The 20,770-nt window shown below is 44.3% G+C and overlaps 2 protein-coding genes across 3 annotated transcripts; both read right to left on the reverse strand.

Annotated features, from left to right (window-relative positions):
• Positions 1-2,243: 2,243 nt before the first annotated feature.
• Positions 2,244-9,690, reverse strand: LDLRAD1 (low density lipoprotein receptor class A domain containing 1). Of its 2 annotated transcripts, none has more exons than XM_054833656.1 (6): positions 8,250-9,690; positions 7,793-7,847; positions 6,117-6,248; positions 5,555-5,692; positions 4,892-5,020; positions 2,244-4,103 (listed from the first exon to the last, which is right to left on the reverse strand). In XM_054833656.1, the coding sequence occupies exons 1-6, from the start codon at positions 8,268-8,270 to the stop codon at positions 3,958-3,960; spliced, it is 621 nt and encodes a 206-aa protein (XP_054689631.1). In that variant the 5' UTR covers positions 8,271-9,690; the 3' UTR covers positions 2,244-3,957. The 2 variants fall into 2 exon arrangements, with proteins under 2 accessions (XP_054689631.1, XP_054689630.1); XM_054833655.1 differs by having other exon boundaries at positions 3,053-4,103; positions 6,117-6,251.
• Positions 9,691-11,723: 2,033 nt separating this feature from the next.
• TMEM59 (transmembrane protein 59) lies at positions 11,724-20,759 on the reverse strand. The gene is made up of 8 exons (XM_054833502.1): positions 20,468-20,759; positions 17,685-17,790; positions 15,437-15,531; positions 15,078-15,230; positions 14,712-14,796; positions 14,313-14,397; positions 13,413-13,521; positions 11,724-12,686 (listed from the first exon to the last, which is right to left on the reverse strand). The coding sequence occupies exons 1-8, from the start codon at positions 20,666-20,668 to the stop codon at positions 12,531-12,533; spliced, it is 990 nt and encodes a 329-aa protein (XP_054689477.1). The 5' UTR covers positions 20,669-20,759; the 3' UTR covers positions 11,724-12,530.
• Positions 20,760-20,770: the final 11 nt, after the last annotated feature.

Consider the following 20,770-nt stretch of genomic DNA (forward strand, 5'->3'; position numbering starts at 1 on the left):
CTTCATCTCAAAAATGCATAAAGACCTAAACCCCCTTCTCTCTTTGTTCTTTTATTGCTGAATTTTCCTCAGAAAGAAAACCCTACACACAAACAAACCAAGCATACTTGCATTCAAGTCCTACATTTTTTTCCCCAGAAACTCAAGGCTATTAATAGCTTCCACTGACGACTACATCAGCCTTCTGCCGAGACAAATAATGGAACGAGTGGTGACTTAGCAAAACAGTGTCTCAACAGGGAGGAAGACGACTGTAGCACTCAAGTACAATCCTCCCCCTGCAGCTGGCTTCTGGTTCAACAGCCACGCATTTCTTTTGCTAGCCCTTCCACCACCACCGTGGAGATCTGCTAATCTGATCATGGAGAGGTGCACATCTCGGAGAACCATATACTCCATTTCACATCGGTAAAGCGGCTGGGAGCTGGTGCCTTGAGCTGGAAAATAGGCACATCGTGATTTGACATGAACGGTCTGCCCAGGTCACAGGCTTGTTGGTAAAATAATGCAGTACAGCTTTCCTTTTCAAAAGGGGTGATTTAGAGCACTGTGTTTCTTATGCTCTCCACCCCTGGTAGAATTATTCCTTTTCTTTAGGTTTCTTGCTGACTGGCAGACTTCCTCTTTTAAACACATCACTGTGTAAATTTTATCCTAGGAAGATTTAGACCCACTTACCGCTACGTCCTCACCCCACTAATCTCTGTTAATTGCTCTCCGTAAGGCACACAGCCTCTGCTGACCTGGAACAAGGCAGTAAGCAAGAAAATTGCAGGAGGAGACTCACCCTGAAATAGATAGGCTCAGCCAAGTGCCTGCTTGAACTGCCCGCTGCCTCCCTGGCTGCTTCCAGGCTGGGTCTGAGTCTTGCTGCCCGGGGACTGCTGCTTCCCATGTCTCTCTTGGCTAGTCTCTTCATAGGTGTAAATCCAGAGCAGGATGAGCCCCCAATTCCTCTCTCCTCCTAACCTGAGGCCGTTAATCACAGCTCTGGCCTCCCAGGAGCACTCACTGTGAATTGATAAAGGGACATCAGCCAGAGAGCAACCCTGGGGCTCTGCCCTGCAGGTACCAGCTGGGTCAGCTCCTTTGACACCGATGAACCTCTACTGGCTGTCTTAGATGCAGAGATCATATTGCTGACCCCATTTCTTTGTGGTTCAGCTCAATTACAAAGCTGAGAGATGGCAGAAAGGGAGAAGGGGTGTGTATTTGGTTTCCTCTTTGCGACCAGGGATATCGTCCACGCACCCTAAGCCTGCCTCCATTTCCTCACCCTCCTGCTGAAGGAGAGAGAAAGTGGCACAAGAATCTTTCCCGCTGTAAGCCAGGCATTTGCCTTCTTTATCATGTCTTGCAATAAAGTAAGAATTCCCAGATCCCAACATTGTCCCCAGCCAGTCAAGGCAAGCCACCACTCGACCTCTGCTGCAGCAGAGGAGCAGCCTTCCGCACAGCAAGCACAAACATCCGACTCCCCCTGCTCACACCTTGCACGTCCTGACCCTTTCCTCTTCACCCTCTGGAACATCTTAAAACTTGGCAGAGGTGAGCTGTGGCAATGACCGACAAATATTGGACTGGGAGAATCCAGCACTTGCCATATGGGTCAGCATAACCAGCATCCTCTTCCCAACCACAGCAAACATCGGAGGCTCCAGAAAGTCACAGCTAGCCCACTACCTTTGATACAAAACAAATTTGTTTTTTAATAAACCATATTGGCTGGGCCCTGTGCTGAGCATGAAGGTTTCTATGGGTTTTTTAACAGCTGATTAGTTTTATCATTATCAATTACAGTCATTCTGTTATCCATATATTGTTCCCATCATAAGGGATGAGATTCTTCTTCCCCTTCTCTCCCCCCTTTCTTTGACCACTGCCCCATAGAAGCGTGCAGCAGTTGTAGCCCACCTGCCCCCTCCCAATGCAGAGAGTTTTTGGCACATCCTCCCACTTCAAAGCCAAGGAACAGACAAACAATTCGTGGCTGAACTCAAACTGAATCGGAAAGGAGCTCTTCTTCCCCAGGAAGGAGAGGCTGACCCAATAGCGCTGCCTCTGAATCACCCCTCCTTGGGCTCCTCTTCAATGCTGCAAGACTTCCTCACTGTGTAAAGACTTCCTCACTGAGTGGCCTGGAACATACTTTGGGGTAACAAGAGGAACAACAGTGACTACAATAAGCCAGGCTTTATTCACCAGCCCCAACTCAGCCTTGTTGAAGCCTTAGATGTCCGTGACTCTCCAGTAAAAATGTACATCTCGATTTCAGGCTTTGATTGAGGCTGGAAGCTTGCAACTGATAATTGTTTAGGTAGGAAACTCCTAACCGCTCTTCCGAGCTGCAGCACTGAATGCACTGCAGTGAAGTTTTACAGGCACAAAAGCAAGCCAGCCATCCTAGCCAGGCGTGGAGAAGGACGGGTTATTAAATACGGCTTTAAAAGTTTCCTGTAGTACCGGTTCCATTACACAGAGTTTTACCATCTCATTCCAGGTGAAGTATGAGTCAGAATACAGTAAAGCTATTTTTAAAAGATCTGTCAGACCTACAACTATATCCCAGGGACAAATCAGAAGAAATATTCACCTTTGATACAAGTCATGGTGACATGCAGAGTTGCAGATCACAGGACGGAGAGGAAATGATTGAACGGGGTTTTATTCTTAAAGATCTATGACCTGGGATGGTGGTGGGAAGAAGATCACCTGAAGTTTATTATGGGCCTAGAAAAGTAAGCGCGCTCACTGTAAATGTGGGTTTTTCTCAGACACAATGTTTTAGACACAGGTGAGATTTTCAAAGGAGCAGAGAAAGACTCCATCTTTCTGAAATTTCAGTGGCACATCCGTACCTACATCCTGAGGACTCCTTTGAAGGTTTGGCTGCCTGATCCTGCTTTGCTGGCAGAGGAATGAAATAAGCAACAAACAGATCCCGTGTCATCCCACACCACCCCAGGAGCGGCACTTGGTTTTCTGCTGCTCTCTGCTCTGAGGCTGCAACTGTTTGGTTTTTTTCCTCCTTTCTTTGCCAACTTCAGTGCAAACACATCCTGGCCCCACGGCTGTTCTCAACCTGCTGAGCTCCTGCTCCAAAACTGTACAGCCCAAAGAGAAGTACATTTTATATACATGCTGGTTCCCTGCCCTGGCTTTGAGGAACAGCTACACAGTCGCAAGGACATGGTGATTTATCCCCACAAACCCTTGAGCCTCTCCACAGCAGTTTTCCTTGCCATTACACTCTCCACATTGGCCTTCGTGTTTGAGAAGAGCACGGGAGGTGGCCTGTGCAGCAGCTCCCCACGGTGCCATCCTCAGCACAGTGTTCCCAAGGAAGCATCCTGGGAACATCAACGCAGAGCCTTCAAAGCCACCGCTGGAACCATCTGCAGACATGCTTTGAACACAAACACAAGCTTCTCCTCTTGCCCGTGAGGGTCAGGAGCGTGAAGACGCATTGGAGGGAAATGCTAACCCAAGGGCTGGAAAGACTCACCTCACTCAGCTCCTGCTCTTTAGGGTAGTCCTCAATGTACCTTCTTCTGGCTGCCTGCGAAGGCACCAGCATGTCCATGCAGGAGAAACCCCTCGCCCAGGGTTGGCCAGACACAGTATCTGTGTTGGCAGCAGCTGCTCAACAGTCGCCAGCAGCCTGCACACAGCCCATCAAGTCAATGCTGCAAGGCAGTGCTCTGCTCATGTAGAAAGGACTCACCCTCACATGACAGGAGAACCCTGGAAGGTGTCCCACAGCCAGCGTCTGGCCTGCAGCGTGGGCTACCATATGCACTTCATCCCTGTTCAGTGTCGCTGTGTGACAGTCGGTGTGCTGCTGCTGAGGATTTGCTTGGGTTGGAGCTTCCCAAGCGGGTGGCAGAGCAGGAGGACACCAAGGCTTAAAGGCGACAACGCAGGAAGCACTGTGCTGTCTCCAGCGCTGCCAAGACTTCACGGTCTGCAGATATACTCATCGGACCAGCTGAGGCAGTGCTGGATGCCGTCCCGGCACAGCCTCCTGGGGACGCAGGAGCAGTACTCGTAGAACACAGGGCTGCAGCTCCACCACTCCGACCCGCATGGAGGACAGTCCGCCACTGGGAGGGATGGAAAACAGAGAATGGAAATGCTTCTGTTGCACTGACCCCTTCCTTCTTTTTTACGCGGGTAGCTACCCTTTCACCCCCTGGCAGCTACTGAAAAGCCACTGGTGATGACCCTGTGTCTGTGAACCCACCAAAGAGGACACTCGCTTGGTGCTACTTGTGGGAGACAACCACGGAACGTGATATTGCAATGACCTTCATGGCAGACATGCCATCCTGGGAGGAACAACGAGCTGTAATTTTTTTTTTTTTTTTTTAGCAAGCCACTCTAGAGAAAGCTGCTGATACAGGCAGGTCTTGTCTGAGGTTCAAAACCAGGGAGGTGACTTAGAAACAAACCTGCTGCTCTTTTTAGTGAGAGAAGGATCTAGACGGCTTTGAAGCTGCTGAGGCATGCTCAGCCCTCCTGGCTCAGACATGTACCCTTCTCCTGACCAACCACCAAAGGTCAGTTTGAACGATCACTGCTGCCTACAACTACACATCACGATGGAACTGCTCCACACTCAGCAAGCCACGGAGGAGCAGCAACTTTTGGAGCTGGGAGAAAAACATGGAGCCCTTCCTCTCTTGGTTGCCACCAGAAGCCTTGGCAACTGATGGGATGGAGCCTGCATGGTTCATACTGACATCCTATCCCAGCTATTTTGTGTTTTAGTGGTGGGTGCCAGCCTCTAGACATCTCCAGCAGCATCAGTGAGCGCCGCACCAGTACAACCTCTTTCAATCCATCAGCAGAAGAGATCTTTTGCCCAACAGTACCCAGAAGAGACACTTACAGCTCCCCATCTCATCAGAGCAGTCTCCGCAGTCATTCAGCCCGTTACACCTCCGATCAGCATAGACCCAGTACGCGGGGTTACTGCAGCGGAAAACCAGGTATCCCGGAAGGCTGCGGGGCAAGTCACCTGCAAGGGTGGACGCACAGGACACAGATGTGCTGGCTAAAATGGGGATGGTGGCTGCCAAAGGTTGCTGTTATGGCAGTGGGGGGGTTCAGTCGGTCCTTCCCTGTGCGGTGTCAGGGCATGAACGATGCCGCAGGTGGGGAAGCTGCGGTTGGAGAGGGAAAGGGATGCTTGTGGCCGAGCTGGAAGCAGAATCTGGGTGCCCCAGGCTTCTGCTTTAATGAGTTTTTTTCTAGGGTAACTGGACAATAAATTAACCATGTAGGCATACAGCTTAATCAATGGAGGAAAACTGCATCGCAGTTTAAAAAAACCCTAGGAAGATCAGAGGAGCTCAGAGTCCTTGATTGCTGGCATTCCCGCTGGGTTTTGGGCAGTGCCATCTCTTCAGCATCTGCCCTACAAAGGCTCTACCAGGCTTATCTGCTCACGTACACGGCCAGAAGCACGGAGCAGGATTAGAGGGACACTGGCTGCTCTGTCTCACAACAGGAAGACCAGCGCGGGGAGGATGGTCACAACAAAACCACTCACCACAGAGTTTCTCCTGCTCGTCCTCTCCATTCCTGCAGTCGCTGATTCTGTCACAGACCTGGCTGGCTGGGATGCAGGTCGCGCTGTCGTCACACAAGAAACCTGTCCGGTTTTTGGAAGCTGTACAGAAGCGGTTCACTGAAGGGAAAGCAAGAAATACTTTATTTTCCAACATTTTAATTGTATGAGGAATGGATCAAGGGGAAGAGAAGGGGATTTCTGAAATTCGTTTGTTGTTCTGGAAATAACCAGGGGCCAGGATTAATTTCTGGTAGGTTCATGGCAGACTCTGAAAACTATACTACTGGTCTGAAGCATGACTGTGCAACCAGAGTCACCACAGCCCTATGGAGCAGGACACCGGAGCCGAGGAACGGCTGGTGGTGACTCAGTCTGTGCAAGGCTGGCACAGCCCCGCACCACGCTGCTGGTCCCTTTCCTTCCTCCCAGTCTGCGCTGGGAAACACGACTTCACGTGTGGTGATGGACACAAAGGCTTTTCTCAAGCAACATCATTTTCTGCCTCCCTTACCAAAAAAATAACGACTCCTGGGATACCAACCTGGCGCACGTAACAGGAGTCCCAGCGCCACGGCCAAGCCCACGGCGGCAGCAAGGACGAGCAGCACCGCGGCAGAGATGCAGGCGCGTCTCCACGTGCAGCCCGCACGGGTGCCGCGTGGCTGGCAGCAGTCTGCTGGGAGGTGAGAGAGGTGAGGGGCCGGGGAACGGTCCGGCGGGTCTGAGCAGGGTCAGGGTGTTTCAGAGGGGAACGGCACAGAGCCACAGGGTGTTTCAGGGGGGTCTGCATGCAGGACTGGTGGGGGCTGATCGTTGAGTTTTAGTAGCCAAATGACAATGTTAAACACCCCCTCGCAGGGAATTTTGCTGCTTGCAGTGTGGAAGAGCCCGTGCTGCCATTGCAGAGCACTGGGAGCAATCCTTGAAGTCCCTGCCAACCCTGAAGTGCTGCGTCTCCGTTGGAGCTTACCCAGCGCACTCGGATGCAGAAGGGTGGTGGAGGCCAAGCCCCTGCCTGGCCCCGCAGGACAGCAATGCCCTTTTCACAGCACGAGCAGCCAAAGCACAGGGCAGGTCAGTGTAAGGCTGGGAAAGGTGCCCTCCCCTCCCAGAGCCCATGGCAAAACTCCTCAAGAGGTAAAATTTCATTTTACAGCATTTTGGGCTTTCTGCCCCAACCAGGACTTTAATGCTCCCACAAAACAAGGCTGAATTATCAGCTCAAAATAGTGAGAATTGGCTGAAGATCATCCCTTTCCCTCCCTAAAGACATCTCCAGGGTACAAAGGGCAGCAACCTTCCAGGGAGTCCAACTTTCAGAAAGTCACATATGTAAATCAAGCAAAATCCGGAAGCTAAAGGCCAAACCCACAGTCATTGCACCACAGAGCAGCGCACGTAAGAGCAACGCTGTTCAGCTGCCCCCTGCAATCTGCAGCACCAGAGCTTTGTCTCTAAACCAACGTTGTATTTTCTTACATTCCTTTGTATCGCCAGACCAATAGAATAAAAATTAATGTGGTCATCAGAGAAACACATAACCGATCATGTATAATTGGATTTTGGTATTTCTAAACTTTCATTGAAAATTTAGAATTTGTCTTAGCTCTGCTTCATATTTACTTCGTAGTTGTGCTATAGAAACGCAAGTGAAGACACAGCCTTTGCTCAATGGCAAAGGGATCCCGGCTGCAGTAACAACCCCTCTGTCATGCTTGAGCAGGAATCAAACGCAGAACATTTCAACTTAAAAGAAGAGTGATGAATTACAGCATGTCTGTGTCTACAAGACACTTTTGACCAGAAAGCACAACAGCTGCAAACAGACACGAGTCTAAAATAATAGCAGTGATGAAATGTTGTTGCAACTCGATCTACAGGTTTGCTATTGATTCTGTTTGATCTCATCTTCTTAACACGGCCAAAATTTGCTGAAGTTTGGCCATTAGCAAGTTCATTATGAGCCTTTCTGTGACAGACAAGTATTGCCTACCATGCTCCTATACCATACGACTGCCAATTCCAGGCCAACAAAGAGCAGTTTAAGTTTCTTAAATTTATAGTCTGGATGTTTCACTAGACAGAAGGGGGAAGGAAAAAAAAAAAAAATCAATCTCAACAGATCATAAATACTTGTTGTATTTTACATTACATAGATAGTTTCAATTGATTTATATTTAATAATAAAAATATTAAGCTGTGCATTTTATTTGTTACCTCTTTCTTCAGAGAAGGACTTTGTTGAATCAAAAGTAGCTACATCACCATTTCTCTAGAAGGAAAGGAATAAAAGACTTTACAGAAGCAGCATGCAGTAACCACACAAGGTATGCCTTTCTAGTTCTCATACCATCTTACCCAGGAATATATAATGCATTCCTTTATTTTCACATACAAGCAAAAATTGCCTCGGTGGAAACGTGGCCCAGATTTAATTCACAAAGTGATCAATCAGATTGCTTTTTAAATCTCAGTTACCCATTCGTAAAACAAACATTAATGCAAGTCCAGTGCTTTATATCAATACTTTTGTATCAAATTAGGTTAAGTAGAAATGACTTGAAATCTCACAGAAACCAGTGATAACGAGGTCAGACAAACAACGTGATCAAGAACACATGTACTTTAAGAAACAGCTGAATGTAAGATTTTTCCCCAAAGAGAAGGACTGTACCTGGGGGTGAGTTTTGTTCATGCTTCCCAGAGCTACAGCCCTCACAGCAGCTCAAAGGACCGCGGGGAGTTTTCCGCAGCTAACAGGAGCTCTGTTACCAGGATACAAAACCCAACAGAGGTAGGAGAGCAAGGAGCACGCTGCTGCCTGGGCACGCAAGCAGGAGAGGACAGGGAAGGCAGCACCAAGCCCATGCTCCAGCTCCGGTTGGAAGCAGGGTTTCTGGTTTGCTTCTCATTCCTCCTGGCTCCATCTTGGTTCCACAACAGGCAAATCATAAAGGACACAGAGATTTTGGATGCCGAGAACCCCGCTGCCACTCCTGACGCCAGTTTGGAAGATGAACGCTCACGCCTAGCTGATGCCCACTGCAGCTACCCTGCTGCCGGTCAGGGAGAACACCCCTTCACGATGAAAGCTTGAGGGAAGAGCGTCTCAATCATCTTCGTGCAAGTCTCCTTTCTCCCCACCTCCTTCCCAAGACAGAGCTGACACACTGCTTACCAGGGCTTCGGAGCAGAAGCTAGCAGCGATATTGCCTACAAGCTGGCTTCGAATGGATTCAAAGCATGAAATAATGCCCAACATGGAGGAACGATTACAGCTACCTCCCTTTCCATCCCCACACATACAACTATTTCTTGATTCCACGGAGTTTATACATGCTTCTTGACAAGGGCATCTGCCAGCCCTGCATTCACCTGTTCACAGACCACCCAGAATTAAATACAGCCTTGTAGGAGCTCCTCCTTCGGCATGGCAACAGTACCACTTGTCCAAAGCAGAAGCTTCTCACAGGAATATGTCACTGTTAAACTCGGTGCTAGAAAGCTCTCCTGTTCCAAGGGGGATTTTGGGTAAAAACATCAAACACCAAGTAGCAAACAGTCTGCAAGCCTGGGCTGCAGACACCTGCTGCAACGTGGAAGAACAACAGCTGAAGGGTTAAAACCTGCCTATCTTAAATTCTCAATCTGTTTGTCTTTAAAGAGGAAGTTTCAGTTTCTAATCAGGCTTGATACAGGACTATTTTGAGCATTCAGAAAGCTCATTAGATAACAGTGAGTTTGCCAAGAGTCCCATGTAAAACCCAGGTCAAGCAGGCTAGCTCTGCATACCCCACAGAACAATCTATGATGGCAATGTTTAAAACATGGAGTAAACCCACTCTTAGAGACACATGTCTGTAAGACCTGACATCTATCACCGTCTATTTCCTACACCAAGATTATCAAGCTCAGCCGTAGCCAACCAGGCAACTGGATTTTAGAGCAGCTACTCCACATCAAAGACTTCAGAAAAGTGAGTACATGAGAATGAGGTAACAAACACAAGCAAGCACTTCTGAAGTTTAAAAAAATCACCCACAAACCAACCAAAAACTTTGCGAAAAAGAAGCTGAAGAGGGAACACAGATCAAGATATCCAGTATATTAGGAGACTGTTGTTAATTCTAGCACCTAAAAAAACCCCCCATGCCCCCCCAAATGTACCACGGCTATTTCTGCCCGCAATGAATTGCACACACTTGAGAGGGTTGCCTCATTTGTGTCAAGATGATTCCATTTAAAATCTGCTACGAGTTCAATTGAACACATGCCTAAAGAGAATATGAAATGCTTTCCTCCTGCTACTTCAATAATTTAAGGCCCTTCATTTAAACAGTGGTCTTGGGCAGAGATCAAACCCAAACTGCAGCCTCTGAAGATGTCAGGAAGTCAAACATTTAACAAAAAAGGAGTAGGACAAGGCATTTTGCAAAGTCAAATGCCAAGAAAGCTTAAATAGTCCATTTAGATTAGAAATCTCGAGAAACAGGTCAATTACTGCAACCTAGCTAGTATCTGATTTTACTGAGGGAAGATACTTTGACAAGAGCTTACAAGTACAACACTTAAATTCTTCAGATTCCAGTTCACTCTGGAAACAGCAGTGCCAAGTGACAGATGCCACAGGCACAGAGTTTCCTGTGACCTAACAGCACATTACTGAGTCACTGACTTCACTGCACAGATCACTTAGCTGAAAATGTCATTAAACAGGGGGAAAAAAAAAAAAAAAGACAAAAACTCCCTAAAACTTGTGTTTTTTCCCTTTGTTGTAAGCAGATACAATGCCAAATGAAAGCAGAAGTTGTTTAACTCAAACCTTGGAATGTAAGCAATAAAGTCAAACGTTTTGGATGAGAAAGTTTTGTGAAATCAAGTCATCAACATAACAGAGGTTGTACTGTACGCATTTGAAACAGGCAAATAGCCATGTCCTCATGAAGCTGTAACACTCCCTCTGCAACTACATATAATAGTAAAGGAAAACATTTTAACAGAATTGAAAACATTTCCATATTAGTAATTCAGTTAGGAAAACCGGGATTGCTAAAGTCTCTTCTGGAAAGGCAAAGCCCAACAACATAGTGCTAAGACGACAGGCAATAATCACCAAAGTAAAGCCCATATTTACAAATAAATTTAAACATCCATTGCACAAATCGTATTTGATACTGCTCGGAGTGGAACACTGCACTGAAACGGGGCTGTATACTGAGGGTTGTGTGATGCGAGCAGAAATGCACGTCTCAACTGAATTACAGCTGCAGACAGAGGGATTTCCCACCCCTGCAATCATGCAAGTGAATGGTGTTCTGAAAACATCACACCACCAATTTTCACAAGTCACGCTTGAGGCCTTTGCGATAATGCCACCTAGACACAAAGGTACCCATCAGTGGCTGCTGGCACCCAAATTTCTGGGCTACGATGTTGCCCCACTGAAGAAGAATTTAGCATGAAGAGGTACCACTAATTTAAGACTTCAAATTGAAATTTCTGCACATTGATACCAGTCTGCTTGAAACAAACATGTCTTAATGCTCTTAAACCTCACTGACAGAAAACCTGCTTGAGCGCTTCTAGGGTTTTCAGCCGGTACAGACCACTTAATGCACATTCCTGCTTAATTGTCCCTGCAAGACTCCATCATCTGTCCTTACACAACCATCAGCCTTGCAGCCAAACTAGGAATGGCTGTTGAACCAGTTCTAACAGCGAGGGAACATTACACTGCATCCTCCAGAAACACTACAGTTCTCACTAGAATCCAAAACCTGAAGAGGTGTTGGGTTTTGGTTTTTTGTTTTTAAACCTTCAAGGGAGTTCTGTATAAGCCACAAAATATGATGATGAATTAAAGATCATGCATCCTAGCCAGATTTCAAACACTTAGAGATCGTAAAATAAACCATACACCCTCCAACTTGTCAATGTCATGGGAAGCAGCATATAGTAATCCCCTCAAAGAAGAAAGCTGCAAAAAAAATAAGCTATTAGAAATATGAGGGGCATCGTTTGTTGTGGTTGTGTTAGTGAATCGCGTAGCAAAATCAAGTCATGTTGCCCGAGAGGAACGGTACAGACAGGCTTTCGTACTGAATGTATGGTCAATAACTAAGCATAGCAAAAAGCTATATAGTCAGCATTTTCTATACAGTCAATTTTATTTGTCTGTTCTCATTTCTCAGGAATCAGCTTGTTTCTGTAAATGAAGTTACAAGACTAGAATAGTTAATCAAGAACAGAAAGTAGAATTTCTTCAGAAAACACAGGTGCTAACTTTACAAGCAATTTAAGATTTGAAAGCTAAGGTTTGACAAAATAATGGACCATGTTACGTTCTATGTGTGAAAGGATATGTCCACAAGCTTTAACAAAGTTTCCATCTTTCACAAATTGAGTTCTAGCCTACAGTACTTCACAAATGTTTTCCATCTTGCATATTGCCACACTGTAGAAAAAATATATTTCTATTTTTGGAGACAGAGTTGTTTGTGCATGAACATTAACAAGTACAAAAATTCAGCGGATAACTTTATAATATTTTCTCTTAACTACAACAGAAAGTGCAACACTAAAAAGGCATCTCCTGCCTACTTGAAATTTCTTCTACCTTTACAAAGCTAACTCTGAATGTACACATTACATCCTAGAACACACAAATAAGTTTGAAAGTGTCATGGCAGAAGTATGGAAAGCATGCTTACAACTTTTGTAAGCAAAAAGACACATAGCAAACACCAGTGAAAAGTGATTATGTCTGGAAACAAACATAAATTCAAGATGTCTGAATCTTCATTACTAGTTGAAAATCCCATGACATTTGTTGATTCTGTAACTTTATTTGCATTTAAAGACTGGCTGCTAAGCTTCTTATCTGAAGAACCACCACAAACAATCAGGAGTTGCTAGCTCTGTTAGAATTAGTCTATTGGATCCAATGGAGACTTATTTAAATTGCTGATTGAGCCAGATTGACTTTTGTGGGAAGAGGTCCTGCTTCTTCATGTTCCTCAGTCTTGCATCTAACCACAACAAGTGCAGAGGATGGGTATCTGTTCAGCTTTTGTTCATTCATGTATTCCAAATCTCCATAGATGCTCAGCTTCTGAAATATTTAAACAATTCACTTTAAGACAAAGACTCTCCATACTGTGAATAAATTGCATTTCATTATGCAACTACATTCCTGGTCCTGATGGCCGCAGCCCTTTAACACAAGTTAAATCAGGCTTTCCGTAACATCTGAAATTCATGGCTGGAACTAGATTTGAGTCCAAAAGAAGTGTATTAAATCTGCCAGAACAACAGTAGATACAGTGCTCGTGTAACAGCTCCTTCAGCGTGCAAATACTGTAAGCATTGTTTGTTTCAGAAGTGCGGGGACTCTCTGGGCGCTAGAGATGCTAGTTCAGCCCATTCCCCTCTGATCAGACTCTGTGCTCACCTATAATATGCTGGTCACTTCCGATCCTCCTGGATTAAACCCATACCGGGTTCCACATGCACCATCCAAGCCTCAGGATAGCTTTATTCCCAGAGAAATTAGAAGCTGCCTCCATTTGTTAAGAGTAATCTGGAGGTTGTCAAGAGGAGAGCGCTACAAGCCAAAAGACATCATACCTGGGCTGCCTGGGTAAGGTTCAGAGCACCAATCAGCCACAGGAATAAGCAAGAGTTGTTCAGCTATAAAATCATCATTTAAATAACAAAACTACCACATCTCTTTCTAGTTGAATCTCCTCCCAAATGTTTCTTAGTTTCTAGACAGCTGTAACATAAAACTAATATAATGAATAAATTAAAAATATTGTAAGTTATCAAGTAGTGTTACCTCAGATGGAACATATTGCTCTACAGCCGTAGCTACAGTTGCACAACAAATCCAGAGCAGCACCAGCACTGACAGGACAAGCGTAGTGGTTAAAATCCAGCTGGAATTTCTGAAATGAAAAGAATGTTACTAGATTTCAGATACTGAACACAAGACAATTGACCCTCTAAACAGTTTGGCTCAATTTTGACTGCATTTCCTGCTGATTCATTGTCTCTAGCTCTTCCAGCAACATAGCCCACTTCAGACTCCTGGGTACTCTATTGCCTATTTAGTATCTGACTTGAAAGACACAAAAGACTTTCCAGATTCTGTTTATTGGGCCCTAAGCATCCTTCCACTTACAGTTTTAAAAACAGATTTTTCTGTTACGCATTTGGGGTGCAATTCACTGATCCTTCCTGTGTAAACTTTTAAGGAGAAAGTAATCAGAATAAGGGAAAGAAGAATCAAATGCTGATCTTCAGCAGAGCTTTAATAAAGATATACCGGGTATTTTCAGCCCGAAAATGAGACATAACAGCATCCTTCGTATCAGACAATCCCAAAACAAAATACAAAACAAGTGCTTTGCCCTGAAACACATCCAGAGCTAAAGAACAGCAAAACACAGTATTGATCAAACAGTTCACAGAACACACTCAAATCAGTGTAGGAGATGATCAATATGATGTTCACTTGAAATGGAAAGGAGCATCCAAGTTGGCAGAATAGCCTGCAAATAACATGGGGCCAGCACGGAAAAGTAACAACAACAGTCAGATACACAATTTTAACTGCAAAGCATCCTGAACCTAACAGACTTGTAGCACTTTGAGATCTTGCAACAATGTCCCCATACACACACAGGAAAGGCCATTATTCTCCTTAGTGGGTAAAGACATTCTACAATATACGTACATGGAAAGACACTTGAAAAAGCTGTCATTTTCTCGCTCTTCAAAAAGTCCTCGGTATGTCTGCGAACTTCCTGGACGTAGGTCCGCTGAAATACAACAGCGGAAACAGTGGTCAGCAAAGCAATACAAGAGAAGACCCAAATGCCACGCAGTTTGTCTATGCAGAGAGCATAAAAGAAAGATTTTAAAATGGCCCTAGCTTGCATGTTTCTATTTCCAGCAGAGTTTGGTTTCTACCACAGACTTTGCTAAGTGTACATAGTGCAGTCTACACAGCAAACAATTACATTTCAGCTTTCTAAAAATTTGCTTTCATATGCCACCTGCAACTTCATTTTTATTTTCTTTCACGACAGACAACATTTGCATTTGCTCTTCCAAAGCACAAAGAACAACTTACAGGCTGTTTTACTCAGCGACAAGGATCCTCTTGTATCTCCAGTTTCCTGATCAAGCTGTGGAACATACTGTACTTCTGGCTTCGACTAAAACAAAATAAGGAGTTAGGGGATCTTGCTAGCAGGCTTCCACTGATCTTGATCATTTACATTTTCAAACCTAATACAGAATTTAACCTTAAGACATGCACCATTCACATAAGTTTGATTTTAATTTTTTTTCCCCTGCACTGGCCCTAAAGATAGTGAAGTACTATAAAAAAACCCCCACTTCTGATAGTGCTCCATAGTCTTTTCTGTGACTGGAAGGAGCGGAGATAAACATTTAGCAGCCAGAACATCTTAATCTCAACAAAAAAAGTAAGCACCTGGAATATGACAATTTTGCCATCATCTGCTTGAAGGTAGAAAGTCCATGAGGATGTTATGAAGCTCTGAGCTGAATCCATCATGTCACTCCAGAATGATCTCACCAGTGTCAGAGGAAAGAGGAGATGAATTCTTGGCATCAGGGACATTAACTGCAAGCGCAACGTTAACTGGTTTTCCATTTGTTTTTATATGAAAAAGACAGAAGTCATGCTCTTGCTCACCCCTTGTCCCATCTCTAGATTTCAGTCCTTAGGAAGATTTATCTTCCGTTTGAAGAAATTTAAAAAAAAAGAGAAAAGACACGCTGAACAGAAAACAAGTAGGTGGTATTTGAAAAAACATGTCATCTACTTACTTGCTCTTGCCTTAACTCAGCAAATGGCAGTTGGTTCTGGCATCCAAGATGGCAAGCATATTGTTCATCAGATTGGGAGTATGCCTCAGTACAGGCTGCAAGGAAGAAGTTCCCCAAATGAGAAGATAAATTCTGCATTTTAGTTAAGAAAACATTTTCAGTATAAATTGGATCAGAAACAAAGCAGCAGTTAAAGGACTGACAATCCCATTTGCAGGGAAAGAGATGGCAATCACTCCAAAGGTAGTTCTCTGAGGCCTAATGAAGGTTAAGGAATCAGAGCTTAGACAGATGAGGTAGTTTAAATCTGAATGCAAATCAGAGCAATTGATCAGAAATGTTACCCTGGACAAACTCAGGGATGCAAGTTTTCACTGGTCCTCCCACTACCACTTTAGTTTTTCCTCTACATATCAAGTAAAACCCAAATTTTTACCTCAGAGAACAGAGATGGAATCCTAAAAAGAATAGAGGGACCATCAGTCCATTAAATCCCTTCAAGGTAACAACAGAAGTCATGGTATCACCAGAAAACCAAAGGAGCATTTTCCTGCTAGTGCAAGGAATACAGAAACTGCATTGGAAGTAGTATAGAATATTATTTTCTTTAAAAATGAAAAATGAAGTCCACTCTTTGTTTTACAGATAGCTTCTATTAATAGTTCACTAGAGATCAAAAAGACCAAGAAACCTACACTATTCAGAGAGAATAATTTAGATTATTCCGCAGATTGAGAAATCAGGCAGAAAATACATGGGCATAGCTCTTCCCCAAAACTCTAAAGCTTGAGTGGACAACGTCGCAGTACTACCTGAACTAAAGAATCAAACCAAGTAGCAACATGGAGAACAGTAGCTCTCCCAGTTTTCCACAGGAACAAATGGATCATCGTAAAGGCTAAGATGCTAGCAGGAAGCATGGCATGAGCAGCTAAATGTTTGAGTATTCAGCTCATAGCACCTGAACAGCAACTCCATGGTAAAACTGCCACCAAACCAGTGTTTGTAGGCACAAATAAGCATCAGAAGACAGAATTGAGCAGATCAGCCAAGATGTGTCTTGCCAAGCACAGAATACTTAGTCAGGGCACCAATCAGTGTAACAGATTACAGAACATAAGCCAGCAAAAGACAAGAGCCTCAGGAAGGAGAGTTAAACCAGAAAGTAAGCAACTGTTCAATTACCTCTACATGTGGTCTATTACTACATTACCCCTTTTTATGGCACTCTTTCATGTGTGGTTTGACAACTAGATTGACATGCTGTATCACAGCTATACACTGTGTATGACAGACTAGAGCATTAGCCCGTTTCTAGAGTATTTAATGCAGTTTTGTGTCACATGAGCATCTTTGCATGTCAGGCTTTCTACTTATGTACCTCCCACTAGCTCCCTGAGCTAGCCACTAGCCCTCTTGTTTTTATGAGCTACTGAGAGGATAAAAGCCTCCTTTGAGTGCTGGCTTGGTGCTTAATTGTATTGGAAATACAGACAGAGAGCTCCCACCTTTCCTGCTTTAGGTGTTTACATCCCACTTACCCTCTAAATAAAACTGTTAATCAGCTGCCTCAATATTCTTGAATGAAAGTTCTATACAATTCCAAAAACAATTGGCCTATAGTACACATATTTCATCTTCACTATGAAAATTTTGCTCTAACACAGATAACCTGAGAGAATTAGTCACAAGTATTTACTGGCTTATTTCAAACAAAACACGTACCTCATTCCCAAGAGTTTAGCTGTAGGTAAATCTCAGGATGTAGCCTAGACCACAAGTTACAAGGCAGACAGCACATTAAGATCTGTGTTCTTACTCTATCTGAACAATTCACTTCTATAAACAAGTTTGTCAGGAATGGTAAATGGGACTGATTATCGCACAGAATTATTAAAGGAAAAGTGTTAATTTGACTAGATTTTTCCCTCAGCCATTTTGTGTTTTCTATGACAAACTGTTTATAGTAAAATGAAGTATTTATAATTTATTTACAGAGACTGATGATACTTAAGAAATCCAGGAAAACAGCAACACTAAGAATCAGGTAAGGAAAATCCTACAGAGAGCAGACAACCCTTCCGTAAGGTTTTTTTTATATCCTCTACATAACCTTTAAGAAGTTAAACAAAACCAGAAAGCAACTGAAGTAATCCCACAAGTTTAACAACACCCTTTCAGACATTCATGCTCTTCCCTCTGTTATGTGTCCATATTATGGGATGTTGAAAGAGTAGTGAAGTCTTACCAGAGTCGCATTCCAGTTTGGTTCGATTCAAATCAATGCCATCGTCCACAAACTGACAAATGGAAAACAGTCTGCAACCTCGCTGGCACGCGTACAGTTCCTCTTCCTGGGAAGGCACAAGAAAAGACTTGCATCCCTCTATTCAAGAACAGATTGTCAGAAAACAATTAATTTTATTTTTTTTGGAAGTGCCATAAAAAGCCACCCACCAGAGCACCATCCTCCTTCTCTCCACTAGACCTAGAAGCCAGCTAAATGTAACACTCTGGATGATCTGAAATAAAAACAAGCTACAGCTCTTTAACACTGTAATATAGCTACTGATTTATTTCAAACAGATCTTTTTAATCTGTGGTAGGGCAGACCTGGAACAGCAAACTCTATTTTGTAATTCCAGTCCTACAATTCACAAGCAAAGTTGCACTGCATTCTTTTTTTAAAGTGTTGGTTTTAAAAATAAGAGACACAGCTGTAAAAGATTTACAGACATTTAACCCTACAAATAGTAGTCTTCCATCTCTGAACTTAAACTGTAGAACCCAACAGGAGAGGACAAAAATCCCCAAACTTATTTTGACAGCGTATTACAATAGATCTACCTGACTCTAATCAGAACTACAACAGAACTGTCAAAATAAGAGATTTTCTTCTGATGTACTATACCAGTACCGTAGTTAACTGCTTACTTGCCAAATCGTTTATTTAATATATTGAACTGAAGGGGAAAAATGCTTCCTCACTGCAACTGTTAAGATTATGCAAATATAAAAAACTTACACCTAGTATTTCTTCTATCCACAATACCAAAGGGGTGGATGTGCATTTTCCACGTACAGCGCTCTCCACGTTGCAAAACTAAAGAGAGCCTCTATCACGTGAGTGTTCCTACTTATGATCACACCCTATCATGAATCAGATCCATCAGAACTACTAACTACATAACCACTCAGATAACTGCAGCCAGTTGCTACACAGGTGGAAAACTGTCTCTGAATTAATTTAACAAAACTCAAACATACCACACCTTACTGTGTAACCTATTGTAAATTAACTGGCCATTGTTTGTTTCTGAGAGCACAAGTTCACATGTTTTAAAGGCACAAAAGCAGAAAACTGTGAATGTAAATTAAAACTTAACTCTAATAACACTGACAAGACGGCTAAGATCTTTGCAGACTATCTTCTGTAATTTGGTATCTATACAGAATTAGCTTTAGCAGAGAGATTTATATGACAGTCTTCCATGAAAGGCTTATTGAAGCTTGTCTTATTTTCCAATGACAACTAAAACATTTCCCTGCAATTCAACCGGTAGTTTTGTGACAAACGAAAGTAAGACTAAATATAAAGGAAGAGATGGCTGTATTATTTGACAGCTCCAATGCACAACAAAGAATTAAAAAGTACAGTAAAAATCAAAGAAATATCAGCTTTCCCTGAACTTGAAAGTCCTATAAGAGAAAAAAGAGCATCACACCAAAACTATATGGAAATATATAAGGATCATGTTTATCCCTAATTTCTCAGGTTTAGTTCTTTTTCCTCACTATCATCACATGTAGACACCAAAACATACAATATGTACAGATCTAAGTTTACTTGTATTCCACACAACTCTGTTACCTCTCTCTGTGGGGATACCGATATCAGCTACAGAGTCACAAAATCGGATTGAAGTTCCACATGAAAGCAGACAAAGCCCTATTACCTAACACTGTCACCACTTCCATTTCTCTGCTGCCCTCGTGTGAAATCTCAAACGGGGTGAGAGCTCCTGTCATTTAGAGTTCAACCTGCCACATAGCTGCAGCTGATAACGAAATATTATGAAATGATACAGTGATAATGACATACATTAATATATTGCCAAGAAAGAACCAGGAAAGATGAGATTTTTGGTACCAGATTTTCCAAAGTCAAGCCAATAGTTTAAAGCTGTACAAAGCTTGAACCAAAAGCAAACTCTGGAGTACGAAATTTGATTCCCATTAGACGCTGTTACAGTACTTTATCAGGAAATTAAAAAAAAAAATCCATGCAAGCAAATCAAAACACAGGTTGAAGGTTCTGACAAGTTACTCATTTATCATTGTTTATGCTTCATCCTTCAACATGCAAGTGCCACACTGGCACCCTGACTCGGGATCTTTGGCCTGTCACGGACACGGCTCTGTTTTAGTGCCCAAAAATATGGAACAGCTTAAGTCAAATTACAGCTGCCTCTTTAGGAACTGGAGGAAAAAAAAGCAGCAAACCCCCCAAAATCCACAAAAGTACCCAGCGCTAACAAAGCTATACTTTGAAAGCGGCATTTCTTTGGCAAGCTGCAGCCTAACCATCTATTTTCAAACTGAAGTACCTATCTTTAGTGAAGCCACGGCCCTCCCTACTTTGAGGGGATGAAAATCCAAGCCAGATGAGATGTGCCACGGCAGAAGAGGGGCAGGCCGCTGACTACACCCGAGCATGAGCTTCCCTGATGTTTATGTTTACTTAAACACGTCCAACACTGTTTGGGAAAACATGCACGGGGACATGCCTCGAAAAGAGCTCCTGCCCGAGAAAATCCCGGGTATGTCCTGTCACTCTGGAGCACAAGAAGGAAAAGGAAAGGAGATGGGACTGCAGGGGAAGAGGGGCAAGCGACAGGCCAGGGAACGGCCGCGCCGGGGAGGTCGGGGCCGTGCTGCCCGGCAGCCCCGCAACACGGCTCCCGGGGAAGGGAGAAGGGGAGCGGGGCCGAGCGCGGCCGCGGGGAGCCGTGAGGGAGGGCCCGCCCGTACCTTGGGGTAGGTGTGCAGGGAGTAGGTCAGCTGGCAGGCGCGGTGACACGACGCCGTGTTGCCCAGCACGGAATCAAAGGCCTCGGACGACGCGGCAGGCAACGGCCCGGCCGCCCGAGCGCTGCTGCTGCTGCTGCCGCCGCCCGCCAGGAACGCCAGGGCGAGAGGGACGCAGAGGAAACCACCCCTCCGCACCGCCATCTTCCTCCTCCCGCAGGCCCCCACTGACGGATCAGGCGCCGGCGGACTCTCGCGAGATTAATCCCCGCCTCCTCCGCGTGGTGCCTGCTGGGAGATGTAGTC

The sequence above is a fragment of the Grus americana genome, chromosome 8, assembly GCF_028858705.1.
Source record: "Grus americana isolate bGruAme1 chromosome 8, bGruAme1.mat, whole genome shotgun sequence".
NCBI classification, from domain to species: Eukaryota; Metazoa; Chordata; class Aves; order Gruiformes; family Gruidae; genus Grus; species Grus americana.